This window comes from Myxine glutinosa, chromosome 13 (genome assembly GCF_964187855.1).
Source record: "Myxine glutinosa chromosome 13, kmMyxGlut1.1, whole genome shotgun sequence".
Classification (NCBI taxonomy): Eukaryota; Metazoa; Chordata; class Myxini; order Myxiniformes; family Myxinidae; genus Myxine; species Myxine glutinosa.
In genome coordinates this window covers 39,590,095-39,605,883 of record NC_136273.1, presented here as the reverse complement: position 1 = coordinate 39,605,883, position 15,789 = coordinate 39,590,095, and the positions used below count along the sequence as shown (strand labels likewise).

Here is a 15,789-nt window from a genome sequence, read left to right as displayed (position 1 = left end):
TAAAACTTTTATTTTATTTCAATTGAATTATACATTTGAACACTAGAACACAAATCGCCTTGTTTGCACTTCCAAAAACCTCCAATTTAGCAGTATTTGGGCAAAAGTTTTTGTTTAAAAATAAAATTATCTGTGAGCTATGAAGGCAGAGTAACAGTGAGATTCATGCAAAAGTGGCGGCGCCTAGGGATGCAACCACAGAGCTAACTTTGTCCAAAATATCTATCTGTTTAGTGCGTCTTTCTCTCAAAGATCGATCCAAAATCTTCAAGTTTCTCTGAGAAGAGTTGCATCCGCTCAGCTTTTGACTTTTCCATTTGACCCATCGGCTTTGTATGGTTGCCATCACACCTGTTATTCAAAGTTCATGAAAAGCGAATATAAATTGTGCTCGGAAACGCAAAGCAAGAGTTGAAGAGACCCTTACCATGTCCTTTTTCTCAAGACTGCACGGGGTAAGGTATTCTATGAGCTCTCTAGTTTGATGTGTGATGGTAGTTAAATTTTTTTTTTTTTACCTCTTTCATTTGCATGACGTTTCCGTCCCTGCGTAACTATATCTTTACTGTCCTACGGGTGGTAGTAGATACAGGAGGTAAGTGGATATGCACATTGCCAGACAGCTATAGGGAAAGCTAATGGGGTGGTTTCCGGTTGTATTTGCAGGGGGATGAATTACAAATCAAACCTCCGACTCTTCATGTGCTCGCAATGTGCTTGATAAGAGTTGGCTTGGCTGGGTTAACATGTCCAAACTGGACAAGATTCTCACGCTTTGACCATTTCATCATCTTGCAGCTTAACTTTGTATTGTAGAGTCATGTTAACTTGCAATGGCAACCGAGTTCTTTTTATACCTGTTTAGTATGTTGTTTGCCCTTTGCTTTATTCACCCCAAATGGAATGCAAGTATTCTAGTTATGATGTAAAATCATCTTAAGCAATGCACATTTAGAGCGTGCTTTCTGAAGATTTATTCACAACATTCTTCGCTATAAACATTAAAAAGGTGTTTACACATTTCTTACTTTATTACAAGTTCCTATTTCATGACCTCAATAAGCTTGTAAGCATCCTTTCCTATTCCAAAGCAAAAACGCAGTTCATCTATTCCATCTACTTGCAGAATTTTAAGCTTTCCTTCCCCGAAGTTGTTCATCCTGAAGTTCATCTTTGGACAACTAAGGGGTCACTCGGTTCATTGTTGCATTTGATATATATATATATATATGTATGTATATATATATATATATATATATATATATATATATATATATATATATATATATATATATATATATATATATATATATATATATATATACATATAATTTAGGGTGGGCTTCAAAAAAGCAAAATGCAGATTTTCTCCGGGACATGGTCTATTTTTGTTGCTTTTGGTGTCAAAGGAAACCACACCAAATTTGAATGGAATCCAATAATATTTAGGGGTGCCACACCAGTGATGAATTTTCGCCCATGCAAAAATAGGAATTCCCATTTTTTGGGCTGTATATACACAAAATAAATACATAATTATATATATACATTAAATATAATATTAAAAATAAATATATAGTAAATATACATTAAATAATAAATATACATAAATACACATTATACATTATATATATACAATATATTATACATACAGTTTTGAGACTTCCTATGATCACTATCTGGGCAATTTTCATGCATGTTTTGTACAGGTTCCCGGGGTCAGGGGTACGCTTTTTTAGTGTGTAATATGTAGGCCTAACTTATTGACTGTGGCTCTTTTGTAGAGAGTGACCCTGTGGAGTAAGAATTAACATGATTTTACCCACATTCTTGCTTATTTTGCAGATATGGCATGTGCTAGTACCAGTGTTTCATTGAAAACTCAGGCTCAGGATAATGTGTATCTCATTGGGTCCACTTCTGGAGATGCCATCAAAGGTGCCAAGCTCCCGCATCTCTTGTCCTGTGCATCAATCTCTTGTCCTGTTTTTCCATCACCTGAAGAAGGAGAATCGCACTGCCCGGGAGAGTGCAACCCTCACCATTGAAGAGGTTGTGAAGTTCTGGGAAAAAGCTCACCTACCTACAACGACGAAGCAGCACTGCATCCATCGTTTGGAGAGGCTATATGAAGAATGGAGGAGCCTCCAAAAAGGTGCAAAGCGGGGTGGTGCGACCCAAGAGAAAAAGGAAGCATCCTTCAAGGCCTCCTTGGAGAAGACGTTTGATCTTAGGCATGCAGATTCGGAGGCCATAATCACCAACCCCGAGGACAGGAAGTTTCTTCATGATCAATTCTCAGAGAGGAAGGCTTCAATGGGATCTGTAGACACTGTGTTGGAAGCAAAAACGTTCTTGTGTGTTTGAAAGATCAGCAGCCACGAGATGATTATCGTGAACTCCTAGAACTGACTGTCATCTACATGGGAGGAATCCCACCTCATGGAATCCGGATCATGGCTCCAGGAGCAATGCACAGAGCCAGATGGATGGCAAAAGCACTATATTCACTACAGGTGTTCATGTTTCGGTCAGAGTTCCACTTGACACTTCGAGAGGCGAGATAACTCCGAGCCTTCAACATTTTTGTCTGCCTTGTGTATGTACAGGCTTGGTTTCGGGCTCCACAAGCTATTGAGGCTCCCCTGAATGACATTAACCTCTTCAAGAAGTTGGAAAAGTTTGAACAAATCAATCAGAAGATGGCTCAGGCAGCCTTGAAGGCACTTGGCCGCCACACGTGGTACATGAGCCCAGTACTAGTGGCATTTGCATTCTTTGACACCAGAATTGACAAAGAAAGCAAGATCAATATGATTGAAGCATTGAAAAATGACGGTGAAAACCCCTCTCCAAAGAGACCAGCTATCAAACGAGGAACCGCCCTGTCAATCGCTGGCCTCATAACAAAACACACCAAGCATTTCTTCAGCATCCTAGGGACCCCAACTGATTGGATGGATAAGGATCCTGGTTCATGGGAGCAAGAAACCAGCTTTCAGGAAGCAAAGAAAGCCGCCAGTGGCTTAGTCGTGGTGAACGACAGGGCAGAAAGGGGTGTCGCATTGATACAAGACTACAATAAGCTCCTTACAAAGGATGAAGAGCAAAAGCAAGCTCTGCTCCAAGTTGTTGCTGCTCACAGGAAGATGTACCCCGATGCCAAGAAGGCAACAGTGGTGAAACAGGCCCAGGAATAGGAGTTACATTTCTCATTATATTTGGGTTTTTTAATATTATGTGATATGGTGTCTCTTCATTTTATGAACTGAACATTTGGATTGTTATCATTGAATTTGAGTTTTCATAGCAATATAGTGCTATTTGTGCAGCTATTGTAACTTGTGTTTGCTAGAATACAAAGAAAGTGAGTGGAGGGTGGATTTTCATTAAACAAACTTCTGGTTTTGCTTTCGATCCATATATAGAAAAGTTTTGTAGACACCTTTAGTTTGAAGGCTGATGTGGCACCCCTAAATAAAATCAGATTGCTTTCATATTTGGTGTCTTTTCATTTTGGAACAAAAGGAACAACATAAAGCCATGTCCCAGTAAATATTTATAAAAAATTATTTTGAGCACCACCCTAATATATATATATACAGTATATATATATATATATATATATATATATATATATATATATATATATACGTATATATGTATTTGAGATATTTTGGGTCTTCATGGTCTTTTGGGTCTTCAGGGCCATTTGGGTCTTCAGGGTCTTTTGGATCCTTTGGGCCTTTAAGGGTATTTTGGGTCTTTAAGGGTATTTTGTGGCTTTTGGGTCTTCCGGGTTTTGCGGGTCTTCGGGGTGTTTTGGGTCTTTGGGGTGTTTTGGGTCTTCGGGTATTTGGGGTATTTGGAGTATTTTTGGTGTTTAACTGTCTTTTAAGGGCCTTTGGGGTATTTTAGGTCCTCAGGGTCTTTTGGGTGTTTAAGGGTCGTTGGGGTATTTTTGGGTCTTCGGGGTCTTTTGGGCCTTCAGGGTCTTTGAAGGTCTTTGGGTTATTTTGTGTATTTGCTGTATTTTAGGTCTTTGGGGGTATTTTGGGTCTTTGTGATCTTTTGGGTATGTAACAGTCTTCAGGGTTTTTGGGTATTTGTGGTCTTTTGGGTCTTCATGGTATTTTGGGTGTTTGGGCCCATTGGGTCTTCAGGGTCTTTTTGGTCTTTTGGGTCTTCAGAGTCCTTGGGGGTCTTCTGCATCCTTGGGGTATTTTGGGTCCTCTGGGTCTTTTGGGTCCTTGGGGTTGTTTGGGCCTTTTGGATCCTTGGGGTCTTTTGGATCCTCAGGGTCTTTTGGGTCTTCAGGGTCTTTTGGGTCTTCAGGGACTTTTGGGTCTTCATGGTCTTTTGGGTCTATGGGGTCTTTTGGGTCTTTGGTGTCCATTGGGTCTTCAGGGTCTTTTCAGTCTTTTGGGTGTTTGGGGTCCATTGGGTGTTCGGTGTCCTCTGGGTCCTTGGGATCTTTTGGGTCGTCAGAATCTTTTAGGTGTTTTAATCGGTGGAGACACAGTCGTGTTCAAAGATTGCCCATTAACCCCCCCCCCCCCCCCCCTCCCACTGAAATCCCTCCTAAAGCGCTTCTCAAAGCCTTTAAAACCTACCCTTATGAAGGGGGACAGACAGACAAATAAACATTGTGTTTTATGTAGTAGAAGATGGTACAATACATCCATCTCTGCAGTGTGTCTGTCATGTCATTGAACTACTCCCCCAAACTTTTGTGAAATCGTCCCACACTTCCAGTCTGCACCTACTCCTCCTGTGTTTATATGCTAAAGAATTCATTTCTTAATTTGTTTTATATTTTCAACCTAAATCTTCAACTTTAAATGCTTATAAAAATGTGATATCACATATATTACAAATAAATTTGTGCAAAATAATTGTTTGTATTAAGAATGGTGTAAATCATGACAACACAGCAACTCAAGTACAGTCATTACCCTCAGCTAAAACAAGCCCGTTCCTCTGTAGTGATGCGCGGTGAGGTGCGCGTAGCTCGCTACGCTCACCTCACCACGCATCATTGCAGAGGAACGGGCTTGGTTTAGCTGAGGATTACAATATATATATATATATATATATATATATATATATATATATATATATATATATATATATATATATATATATATATATATACTGTATATATATATATAAATATATATATATATATATATATATATATATATATATATATATATATATATATATATATATATATATATATATATATATATATATCTTACAGTCGATCTCCACTCGGGTCCTTTAGTCTGTGGTGGACGTGATAAGCACATAATTCCTCAAGGATGTCAGGATTCCTCCAAATATCTTTCAGTTTCGTTTTAAACAGCAGTCGCGACTGTTTCAAAAGGCAATCATACATGTTGGTGGATTCTAATATTTTTACCCTCGCCAGAGGAGAGGGTATTGCATTTGAGTCTGTCTGTTTGTTTGTCTGTCTGTCTGTTTATTTGTCCGCACAGAATAAATCTGATTTTCTCTGCAAACATTGGTGCGATTGACAGGAAATTTTCACCATAGTTGCCCTCCACCTGTATAATTTTTAATGATAAGTCTAATGTCATAGGTCACATGCTACAGGCACCATCTTGGGAAAACCGAAAAACTTTGCACCTCTATATCTCCGAAAGCGCTGAATAGAAAAAAATTGAGACTTGGCTCATTGTAAAGAACTCTCCATGGGGAATAAAATTAATTACTAATGATGTCATAATTCGACAAGTACAAAACCTCATCCGATCAAGATGAAATTTCTTGAGCTTCATGTAGGCATAAATTGGTGGAGGGGGAAAAAAAAGACGACGTCATTGGTCACGTGGTTCGGCCGCCATCTTGGGAAAACCGAAAAAAATTGTACCTCTATATCTCCGAAAGCGCTGCATAGAAACAATTGGGACATGGCTCATTGTAAAGAACTCTCCATGTGGAATAACATATGTTAATGATGATGTCATCGGGGCCTCCATTATGACATCATAATTCGACAAGTACAAAACTTCATCCGATCAAGATGAAATTTATTGAGCATAATCTAGGGATAAATTGGCGAAGGAAAAAAAAATGATGACGTCATCGATCACGTGGTTCGGCCGCCATATTTGTTTTAACACAAAATCCTTAAAAACCACTGAAGACATGTCCTGGTGAGCATCTGCAACCGCTGATTGCTAGTTACTTTTGTTATTAGAAGCAGCTTTGAAAAAACGCCACGATTAGCTATCGTAACACAGATATACACCTTAACATGGGTTTTGCTCAAAGTGGAAACCACCTTGGGGATGGGGGCAAATTAAGTCCCTGCAACCTCCTTCAAGTGACCCTTAATCCTCCTGTCAACTTTGGTTGAGATTGCGTATTGCGTATTGCAATTGCCAAATTGCATATTTTAGCATGATGTGACATTTTGTTTGAGCCCATAATAGAACCAAGGCACAAGTTGGAAACATAAATGGATTTGGGTGCCATTGTGTTGCAGGAGTACGAGGCTAAGGTGGCCGCCTACAGAGATCAGGTGGAGTCTACCGCAGGGGCAGTGCTGGATCACCGACCAACTGGCTCTGCTTTGAATAACATTGAAAAAGAGGTATGGGCTTTGTAGGAGTGACTTATTTACCAAATATTCTGTGATCTGTTGCTACATTGGGCAGACATATGGTCAGTAATGCAGAATCGGTACAGTGAACCTGAGCTTTTTTCCAAGTCATCTACTATATGGGCAATGGAAAACTGATGGTAGAGTGGGAAATGTGGGTGAAGACTCCAGTAAGTTTTGCCATCAAAACTTTTCAGAACTTCAGACTTAAAGCTGGGCTGATGAAAGGCTGTAGACACATCGCATTGTGGCATCTTGAACCGTCTCCAAGTCAATTCAGCAGGTCGTAAAAACACATTAGATGATGGATACATATGCCGAGAGGGATACCTCAGTTGCACAAAGCATGTCGTGGTTCTTTCACTCAAATCAGAGTGTAAAATCACATCTGATTCAACGAAGACAGCTTAGCCTATCAACCACATGAGGGAGGCTCTTGCAGCCAATGGCTACCTTGCAGATATTGCTTCCTGCTTCCAAATCTCTACCTCCGTTTTTGTGTTCCTTAGTAGCTTAGACAGGTGCACAAAGGTGATAATCATGATGGTTGCCTAATTTTTATGGTATGTCACAACACAATGGAAGAACAATGCCAGTATTAATGTTGCATATCAGCTCATTTGTACTCTCATGCACCTGTTTGTAAATGGTGAGGTGTTGAGAGAGCACCGTTGAGGTGTTGTGAGTATGCATTTGCTTGCACTGCTTCTGCACAGGAATACATGGATGAGACACATAGAACTTTGGACAGTGGGATCAAGCAGCATAACTGTGTGCTCTTGTGTGGCCAACTGGGTCTTTGCCACAATATATGCTTTGAAAATGTCATATAGGCTGCACTAGTAAGGTGCAAGGCCCTCATAGGTCCTGGACCCTGAATTGAGCTCAGCAACATTTTGTGGCAGTATGGTTTGTGTATCAATTTGTGTTCCAGTGTCCAGTGTTCATGAACCGTCAGCTTTGCAGTTTCTTGTGCTTGTTTCGTTTTTTATTTAATTAATTATTGCCTTTTTAGGTCGTATCCCTCCTTGATCGTTATGCCTCACTTCTCAATCTGACCACGGGTAATGCCAGGCTGCTGGGAGAGGCACTGCAGCAGGCCCAGGAAAATGAGGTACACAATACAGTTCAACAATAATCAGTTATTGAGCTTTCTTAAAGTAGTTGCATCTGTGCTCATATTATCAATAGTATCCATGACATGTGATTCTTCTTGCCTTGCTGGTGTGGTTCTCTGGGCCTCCTTTTCCCCTTGTTACATTTTCCTCAACAGCTGCTTGTTCCATTTAACGTAGACAAACTAAAAACAATAACAAATAGTTGCCTGTGATAAGCAATGCATTAACATTTCATTACCTGCATAGCTTGCTTACTTACTGCATGCAGTCCGGTGCCAAAGCACAGCACTAGTTTACTTAGTTGTGAAGTGGTTTTATCAAGTGTCACTTCACACAATGTACTGAAGGCATCACATAACTTGATGTCGGAATAATAAGCTAATATCATCTGGCACCTCCCTAAGGTTAAGCTGTTGCTTGCCTTGGAACAACCTGTGTCCAAGCAAATTTCAAGCGATGACATTGAGCTTGGAATCAAAGCGCATGCCATGCATAAGCAAAAGATGCCATCAGGCTAGAGCATCGCTCGTTGCAAGGGTTGGGATGTTTTCCATCAAATTGCTTTTCTACTTCAAGATATCTTCCATGCTTTGTAGAACGAACCCAAGGAAGTTGTTAAACGAAATGAAACTGATGCTATTTTTGGCTTTGTCCTTTGGAATTCCCTCGTATGGAAGGAAAAGAAACAAAGACAAAGAGAGGCCGAACCTTCGCAGAAGGCTCTCCTCATGGGCACACCTTCCAATGGACCAGAGACTGGGAACGTGGAAATGAACTCCAAGGCAAAGCGCGAGAATGTGATAAAAATGGAAAATTTCGAGAACCACTATCATGTTTATCAGCCATCTCACAAAAGTGTTGCCAAGCTGAGGCGGGAGGCTGAGGAAGAGCTCCATCGGAAGTCTCAGGAGGCAGCCATTATACAGCTGGAGCTTGATGAATCCAAGCGCGAAGCAACAGTGTTGCGTAAGCAAGTATTGATGACTTGTGTCAGATATGAGAAGGCTGAGATAGAGTTGGGGACTCTACAGGCAAAGACCAGAGAGCATATGAAGTACAACACTGACATGGAACGAAAACTAGTCAAATTTCAGGCAGAGATGAAAGAAGCCTTTTGCCAGCAGAGAGAGTCTGACCTCCATGTTCACCGTTGCCACGAAGAATTGGAAGATGTGCAGAACCACATGAAAAATCAGGGTCTCGACCGAAAGAGGGCTGAGGCAAGTGCTTATGCTGAGACACAGAAGGCCATGCAAGCCCGATGTGCAGATCGGAAGTGGATAGCTGAACTGGAGGCACAGGAACTGAAGATGTTTCGCGAAGCAGAAGCGATGACTCAAGCAAGGGAGTGTGCAGTGGCCAAAGTCGATGCCTTGCTTGCTCATCTGGGTCAGCTATCCCATGAGCACAGAAGTACAGAGCACAGGCTTGCACAGCTCCATGTCCGGACATCTGCACTGGCTCAAGACTTGGAGGAAGCTGAGGTGAAGGTGGCTGCTTGTGCACAGTGCCTCGCTAAGGTACAGCTGTGTGTGGTGGATTGTCGCCGAGGGGTGGATCCTGCTAACATTGATAGAGAAGAGAGGCTCAGGCTGTGGGGGGAGGTAAGGATGAATCGAAAGGAGGCACAAGAGAAAGAAGCACATCTGCAGGCTCTGCTGGACACAACATCCAGGAGAGATATTGCAGTTTGTGAAGTGGAGCAACATCATCCTTCGAGATTGACACATCTTGATGCATCTGAGAAGCAAAGTGACATCATAGTACGGGTGAACACTGCACATGTGCTCTCGGAAAATCACATCGAGAGCGCAATAAGCTTTTGTGCCATAAAGTGAATATTTTGCTTGTAAAGAGAACAAATTTATTATTTCATAAAATTCCTAACAATTACATTAACTTCTTGTGCAATTTAAGCTCCATTTTAAGGATTACCTATTAATCATTTTCAAAATGCTTGTAAATAGTTTATTTGTGTAAAAGCTCCAAAATAAGGAGGAAACAAGTCTGTGAGAGTTGTACAAGGTACATTTTGAAAGGGAAAAGGAAAGGCCCAGACAAAACCATGGCAGGAAAAGGAGTTTTAAAATTGGGCAGCCCCACTCAACCTCCTTTAATAGGTTTTAACACATGAATGTTCATGAAGATGTGCTAATCACCATGGAAAGACAATTAAAGCTGACATTTTGGGTGTGACACTGCCCACTACATGCACAGTAGGCCTACACAAGCTTGAGAAGCCTTTTATTCACAAATAGGCAAAATCAGCTGCTATTAAAAGGTGATACTGAAGGAGCTGGGGCTCCCACCTCGATCGGAAGAATGGACGCGACAAAAAGCTGGAATTCATCCGAGTTGCTTTAATCAAACCAAACACTCAGGCACTCTGAAAAACCCGTTTATCGGGCAGCAATATATATACACATATTATCCCGGAGCGTTTGCCCAGGAAAGGCGAGAGGGGGCGTGGCCCAGCGTCCTGGCTGCGGCCTGGCAAGTTGAGGGCGAGCCTGCCCGGGCATGCCCGGGCATGCCCGGGCGTCCCGACCGAGGCCTGGCAAGTTGAGCGCGGGCCTGCCCGGGCGTCCTGGACGAGCCCGGCATGGTGATCGCTCCGCGTCCTTGATAGGTGCAAGGCGATTGTGAAAACCCAGCGGTAGCCGCTACACACGTCCCCCCAGAATCGACTTGCACCGGCAGGGTCAATTTGAGGGGGGTCCTCATGACCCGGCCGAAGCGACCCCTGGCGGGTCGTGGGAGGGGGTCCGGTGTGGTGGTGGGCGGTCGAGTGGGGGGCACCGTGGACGGGGGGCGGCCTCGCCACGGCGGAAGGGCCACCCGTGGTGGGTGGTCGACGTCCACGTGCGCCGGCTTGAGGCGGTCCACCGCAATCCGGTCCGACCTGCCGCCGATGTCGATGACGAACGACTTGTCGTCCCGTCGCAGCACCCGGAAGGGCCCGTCGTACGGCGGCCGGAGTGGCCCCCGATGTGCGTCGTGACGCACAAAAACATACTCCGCTGTGCGAAGTGCTGGGGGGATGTAGGACTGGGGGTCACCGTGGTGGGATGTTGGCACGGGGGCAAACCGTCGGGCGGCCTCCTGGAGGTCCGAGCGCTGGTGAGCTGCGGACCAGGGACTGGTAGCGTCGGGCACGAATTCGCCCGGGACGCGTAGCGCCTGGCCATAGACCAGCTCGGCGGTGGATGCCTGGAGGTCCTCCTTGGGGGCCGTGCGGAGGCCCAAAAGGACCCACGGCAGCCGGTCGGCCCAACCGCCGTCTTGAAGGCCGGCCATGAGCGCGGCCTTCATGGAGTGGTGGAATCGCTCGCACAACCCGTTTGCTTGGGGGTGGTAGGCCGTAGTACGGTGGAGCTTGACCCCCAGGTTGCGGGCGACCGCGCCCCACAGCTCGGAGGTGAACTGTGGTCCGCGGTCTGACGAGATGTCCGCCGGTGCGCCGAAGCGGGCGACCCAGGTGGCGATGAAAGCCTGCGCCACGTCGGCGGTGGTGGTGGAGACGAGGGGAACGGCCTCCGGCCACCTGGTGGTCCTGTCCACCATGGTGAGCAGGTGTGTGAACCCCCGTGACGGGGGGAGGGGGCCCACCAGATCCACGTTGACGTGGTCGAAACGTCGTTCGGGCATGGTGAAAGGTGCCAGCGGGGCCTGGGTGTGTCGGTGGACCTTGGCCCGTTGGCAGGCCGTGCAGATGCTGGTCCAATCGCGGACGTCCCGACGAAGGCCGTGCCAGACGAATCGCGCCGACACTAGCTTCTGGGAAGCTTTCCGGCCCGGGTGGGTAAGGCCGTGGAGGGAGGCGAAGATGCGGCGTTGCCAGGTGACGGGCACGATGGGGCGAGGCTGGCCTTGGGAGACGTCGCAGAGCAGGACAGTGTCCGCGAAGGGGATGTCGGCCAGGCGGAGACCCGTGTCCGCCGCCCGGAGGGCTTGCACCGTGGTGTCGGTGGTTTGGTCCGCCGCCATAAGCGCAAAGTCCACGCCCAGGTGGACCGCGTTCGCGCTGGCCCGGGAAAGACAGTCGGCCACGGCGTTGTTTTTGCCGGCGACGTGCCGGATGTCCGTGGTAAACTCCGACACGGCGGAGAGGTGGCGCTGTTGGCGGGCCGACCACGGCTCCGTGACCTTGGCCATGGCGTAAACCAACGGCTTGTGGTCGACGAACGCCGTGAAAGGTCGGCCCTCCAGGAGGTGGCGGAAATGGCGGACGGCCAGGTGTAGACCGAGGAGCTCCCGGTCAAACGTGCTGTATTTGAGCTCGTTCGGCCAGAGCTGCCGGCTGAAAAAAGCGAGTGGCTGCCAAACCCCGTTCACCCATTGCTCATGTACGGCGCCCACCGCGTAGTCGGAGGCATCCGTGGTGAGGGCGATGGGAGCGTTGAGCACCGGGTGAGCGAGCAGTGTTGCGTCGGCGAGGGCCCGCTTTGAGCTTTGGAAGGCCGCATCCATTGCTGCGGACCAGGCAATGTCGTGCTTGGCCGGCTTGCCCCGGAGGGCTTCGTAGAGGGGCCGCATGAGTTGAGCAGCGCGGGGCACGAAGCGGTGATAAAAATTCACCATTCCCAGGAATTCCTGCAGGGCCTTTATGGTGCGGGGACGCGGGAACGTGGTGATGGCCTCGACCTTGGTTGGCAGCGGCATGGCCCTGTTCTTGGTGATGTGGTGGCCCAAAAAATCAACGGCCGTCGTGCCGAAGTGGCATTTGGCCGGGTTGACGATGAGGCCGTGCTCGCTGAGGTGCCCGAACAGTGTTCGGAGGTGGAGGAGGTGCTCGGCCCGGGACGTGCTGGCGACGAGGATGTCGTCCAGGTAAACGAAAAGGAACGGCAGGTCACGCAGCACGCCGTCCATCAAGCGCTGGAACGCCTGAGCCGCGTTCTTGAGACCAAACGGCATCCGCAAGAATTTGAATAAGCCGAACGGCGTGATGACTGCCGTTTTAGGGACGTCGGCCACCCTGACAGGTACCTGGTGATATCCCCGTATGAGATCAATTTTCGAAAAAATGACCCGTCCCGCCAGACGGGTGGAGAAGTCTTGGATACGCGGGATCGGGTACCTGTCGGGGGTGGTAGCGTCATTGAGACGGCGGTAGTCGCCACACGGGCGCCATCCACCCCCCGGCTTTGGCACGATGTGCAGTGGCGAGGCCCACGCGCTATCGGAGCACCGCACGATGCCGAGGTGCTCCAACGCGTCGAATTCGGCCTTCGCCACGGCGAGCTTGGCTGGGTCGAGGCGGCGGGCCCTGGCGTAGACCGGCGGGCCCGTGGTTGGTATGTGGTGCTCGATCCCATGCCGTACTGCGACGGCCGAAAACGTCGGCCGCGTGAGGGCCGAGAACTTCGTGAGCAGGCGAGCAAACTCGTTCGCCGCCGGGACGGCGCATGCCAGCTCGGTCGGCGCGGAGCTGCTCAATGTGCATACCAGGGAGCTGAAGGTTTCGGCGTTGATTAAACGACGCCGTTGGACGTCCACCAGCAGTCCGTGTGCGCAGAGGAAGTCGGCGCCTAGCAGAGCCATGGGCACGTTTGCGGTTACAAACGTCCAAGCAAAGCGTTGGCCGCCGAAGCAGAGGGTGACGTTGCGCGGGCCGAAGGTGCGGATGGTCGATCCGTTGGCCGCAACCAAGGAGGGGCCGCAAACCGCGGACTGCCTGTCCTGGTCAGAGGCGGGTATGACGCTCAGTTGGGCGCCGGTGTCGCACAGGAAGCGCCGTCCGGACGCTTTATCCGTGATGAACAGTAAGTTGCCCATGTGGCCGGCGCTCATGGCTGGTAATGAACGCCGGCCCGGCCGTTTCCCGACCTGCCGAAGGTGCACGGGGGTCGGCATGTCCGGGCCTTCTGTCCGAACCTGGCATGATAGTAACACCACGCTTGGTCAGGTGGAGGCCCCGGTCGTCGTGCTGGAGGTGGTCGGCTCGGTGTAGCGGCCGCCAATTGCGTCGGCAGTTCGGTCGTCGACCGTGCCGGGTGCTCGGGCGCCATGGGTGTTGCGTCGGACGGCGGTGGGTCCCATGTCGCCGCTGCGATGCGCTGACCTGCGGCGGAGATCTTGTCGGCTTCTCTGGCAAGGGCCCGGGGATCTGTGATCGTCGTGCTTGCCAGGGCGAGGCGTACCGGGTTAGGCAGCTGACGGAGGAACAGCTCCCGGAACAGGAATGCCGGAGAGTGCTCGCCGAGCAGTGAAAGCATGTAGTCCATTCGCTCGGAAGGGCGCGTGTCGCCGAGCTCGGGCAGGTCGAGCAGGCGCCGTGCGCGTTCCGCCGATGGGAGGGCGAAAGCGTCGAGGAGAAGCTTCTTAATCGCACCGTATTTGTCAGCGGCTGGCGGGCTCTCGAGGAGGCTCAGGGCGTGGGCCGCGGTGGCCGAACCGAGCGCTGCTACCACATGGTGGAAGCGGGTGTCGTCGGCCGTGATGCCTCGCAGGGCGAACAGGGAATCCGCCTGTGCTAACCAAACCACCGCGTGAGCCTCCCAGAAGGTAGGCAGTTTAAGAGCAACTGCCGTGTCCATGTCGGTAGGTCACCAATGAAGGAGCTGGGGCTCCCACGTCGATCGGAAGAATGGACGCGACAAAAAGCTGGAATTCATCCGAGTTGCTTTAATCAAACCAAACACTCAGGCACTCTGAAAAACCCGTTTATCGGGCAGCAATATATATACATATTATCCCGGAGCGTTTGCCCAGGAAAGGCGAGAGGGGGCGTGGCCCAGCGTCCTGGCTGCGGCCTGGCAAGTTGAGGGCGAGCCTGCCTGGGCATGCCCGGGCATGCCCGGGCGTCCCGACCGAGGCCTGGCAAGTTGAGCGCGGGCCTGCCCGGGCGTCCTGGACGAGCCCGGCATGGTGATCGCTCCGCGTCCTTGATAGGTGCAAGGCGATTGTGAAAACCCAGCGGTAGCCGCTACAATACTGTGGTTAGCAATGTAGCAGCTGGTACTGCTTTTAGCAGTGGCCATCCTATGTCTTTCAATTTTATTTGAAATTTTATTTGACTTATTCTCATAATAAAGGTTTGTTTAAAAATTGATGACAAAAGCTCAAATGGTGAAGAAGTTATGGCCTGGACAGTCACACTGAAGCTCAAATGGTAAATTTTAAAAATGAAACATGGAAGCAATTAAAAACGAGGTTTAGCCTGTACGGATGGACGGATGTACGGACAACCCGAAAACATGCCTCCGGCCACCTTCGGGGGCGGAGGCATAAAAATACTCAGCCGTTTCATGCAGCGCAGCAGTGGACGGGCTGAAAAGGCGGCTTCTTCCTACTCATTGTGACTTTGCTCTTTGACATTTTGACCCAATCATTAATTAGTCTTCTCCATTCTTCTATACATAAGCCTTGTGTTGGCTTAGCAGTTAGGGTGCCAGCTTGGGATCCTAGGATCCTGGGTTCAAATCCCAGTTGATCACTGAATTAACGCCAGGGGGGTGACTCAGCCTGTCATCCTTCTGAGGTCGGCAAATTGAGTACCAGCTTGCTGGTAATTCCCTGTGTGTCACAAGAGGCGACTAACAGGGTTGGCGGCAGGAAGGGGATCCGGCCGCAAAACATTGCTTCAAAAAGGGGACCACGGTGCCCGAAAAAGGCCAACCCCTGCTCTGCGGGGAAAAATGGCCTCTAAAGGTGGTTCATATCTTATTTATATATATATATATATATATGTAGAAATGCCATTGTCTCATTTTAAGTTACAAATTCCAAACTTGGGGTACAAATGCAACTTTGTGTGAGGGAGTAACATAGGCTACGTGGCTGTAGCCTCACGGAGGTGGGGTGGAAGGGAGGGGGCGGGGGGTGGTTAAAAAAGTTATGCCCTGGACACACGCACACACACACACACACACACACACACACACACACACACTTCCTGTCATTCATTTTGTGTGAGGGGGAATTCTTCACTCTGGTTGTCTTCTTTCTATCCAACCCCTTTCACTGGTGGTGGTTCTCATAAAGCCATGATTATTTCTTCTAACGAATACATCATTCATGTTTCCATCTCCAATGGCT

At 48.2% G+C, this 15,789-nt stretch overlaps 1 protein-coding gene across 5 annotated transcripts in view; it reads left to right on the top strand.

Moving 5' to 3' along the window:
• The window catches only part of LOC137438859 (plectin), a 230,855-nt gene that overhangs the window by 143,717 nt on the left and 71,349 nt on the right, over nt 1–15,789 (top strand). For all 5 annotated transcript variants that reach the window (XR_010986805.2, XM_068134291.2, XM_068134290.2 and 2 more), the window contains 2 exons: nt 6,515–6,622; nt 7,647–7,745. Coding sequence is in view for 4 of the 5 variants with exons in the window: in XM_068134291.2 (XP_067990392.2) it covers nt 6,515–6,622; nt 7,647–7,745 (207 nt within the window). In the remaining variant the exon portion in view is untranslated. The remainder of the gene's footprint in view (nt 1–6,514; nt 6,623–7,646; nt 7,746–15,789) is intronic.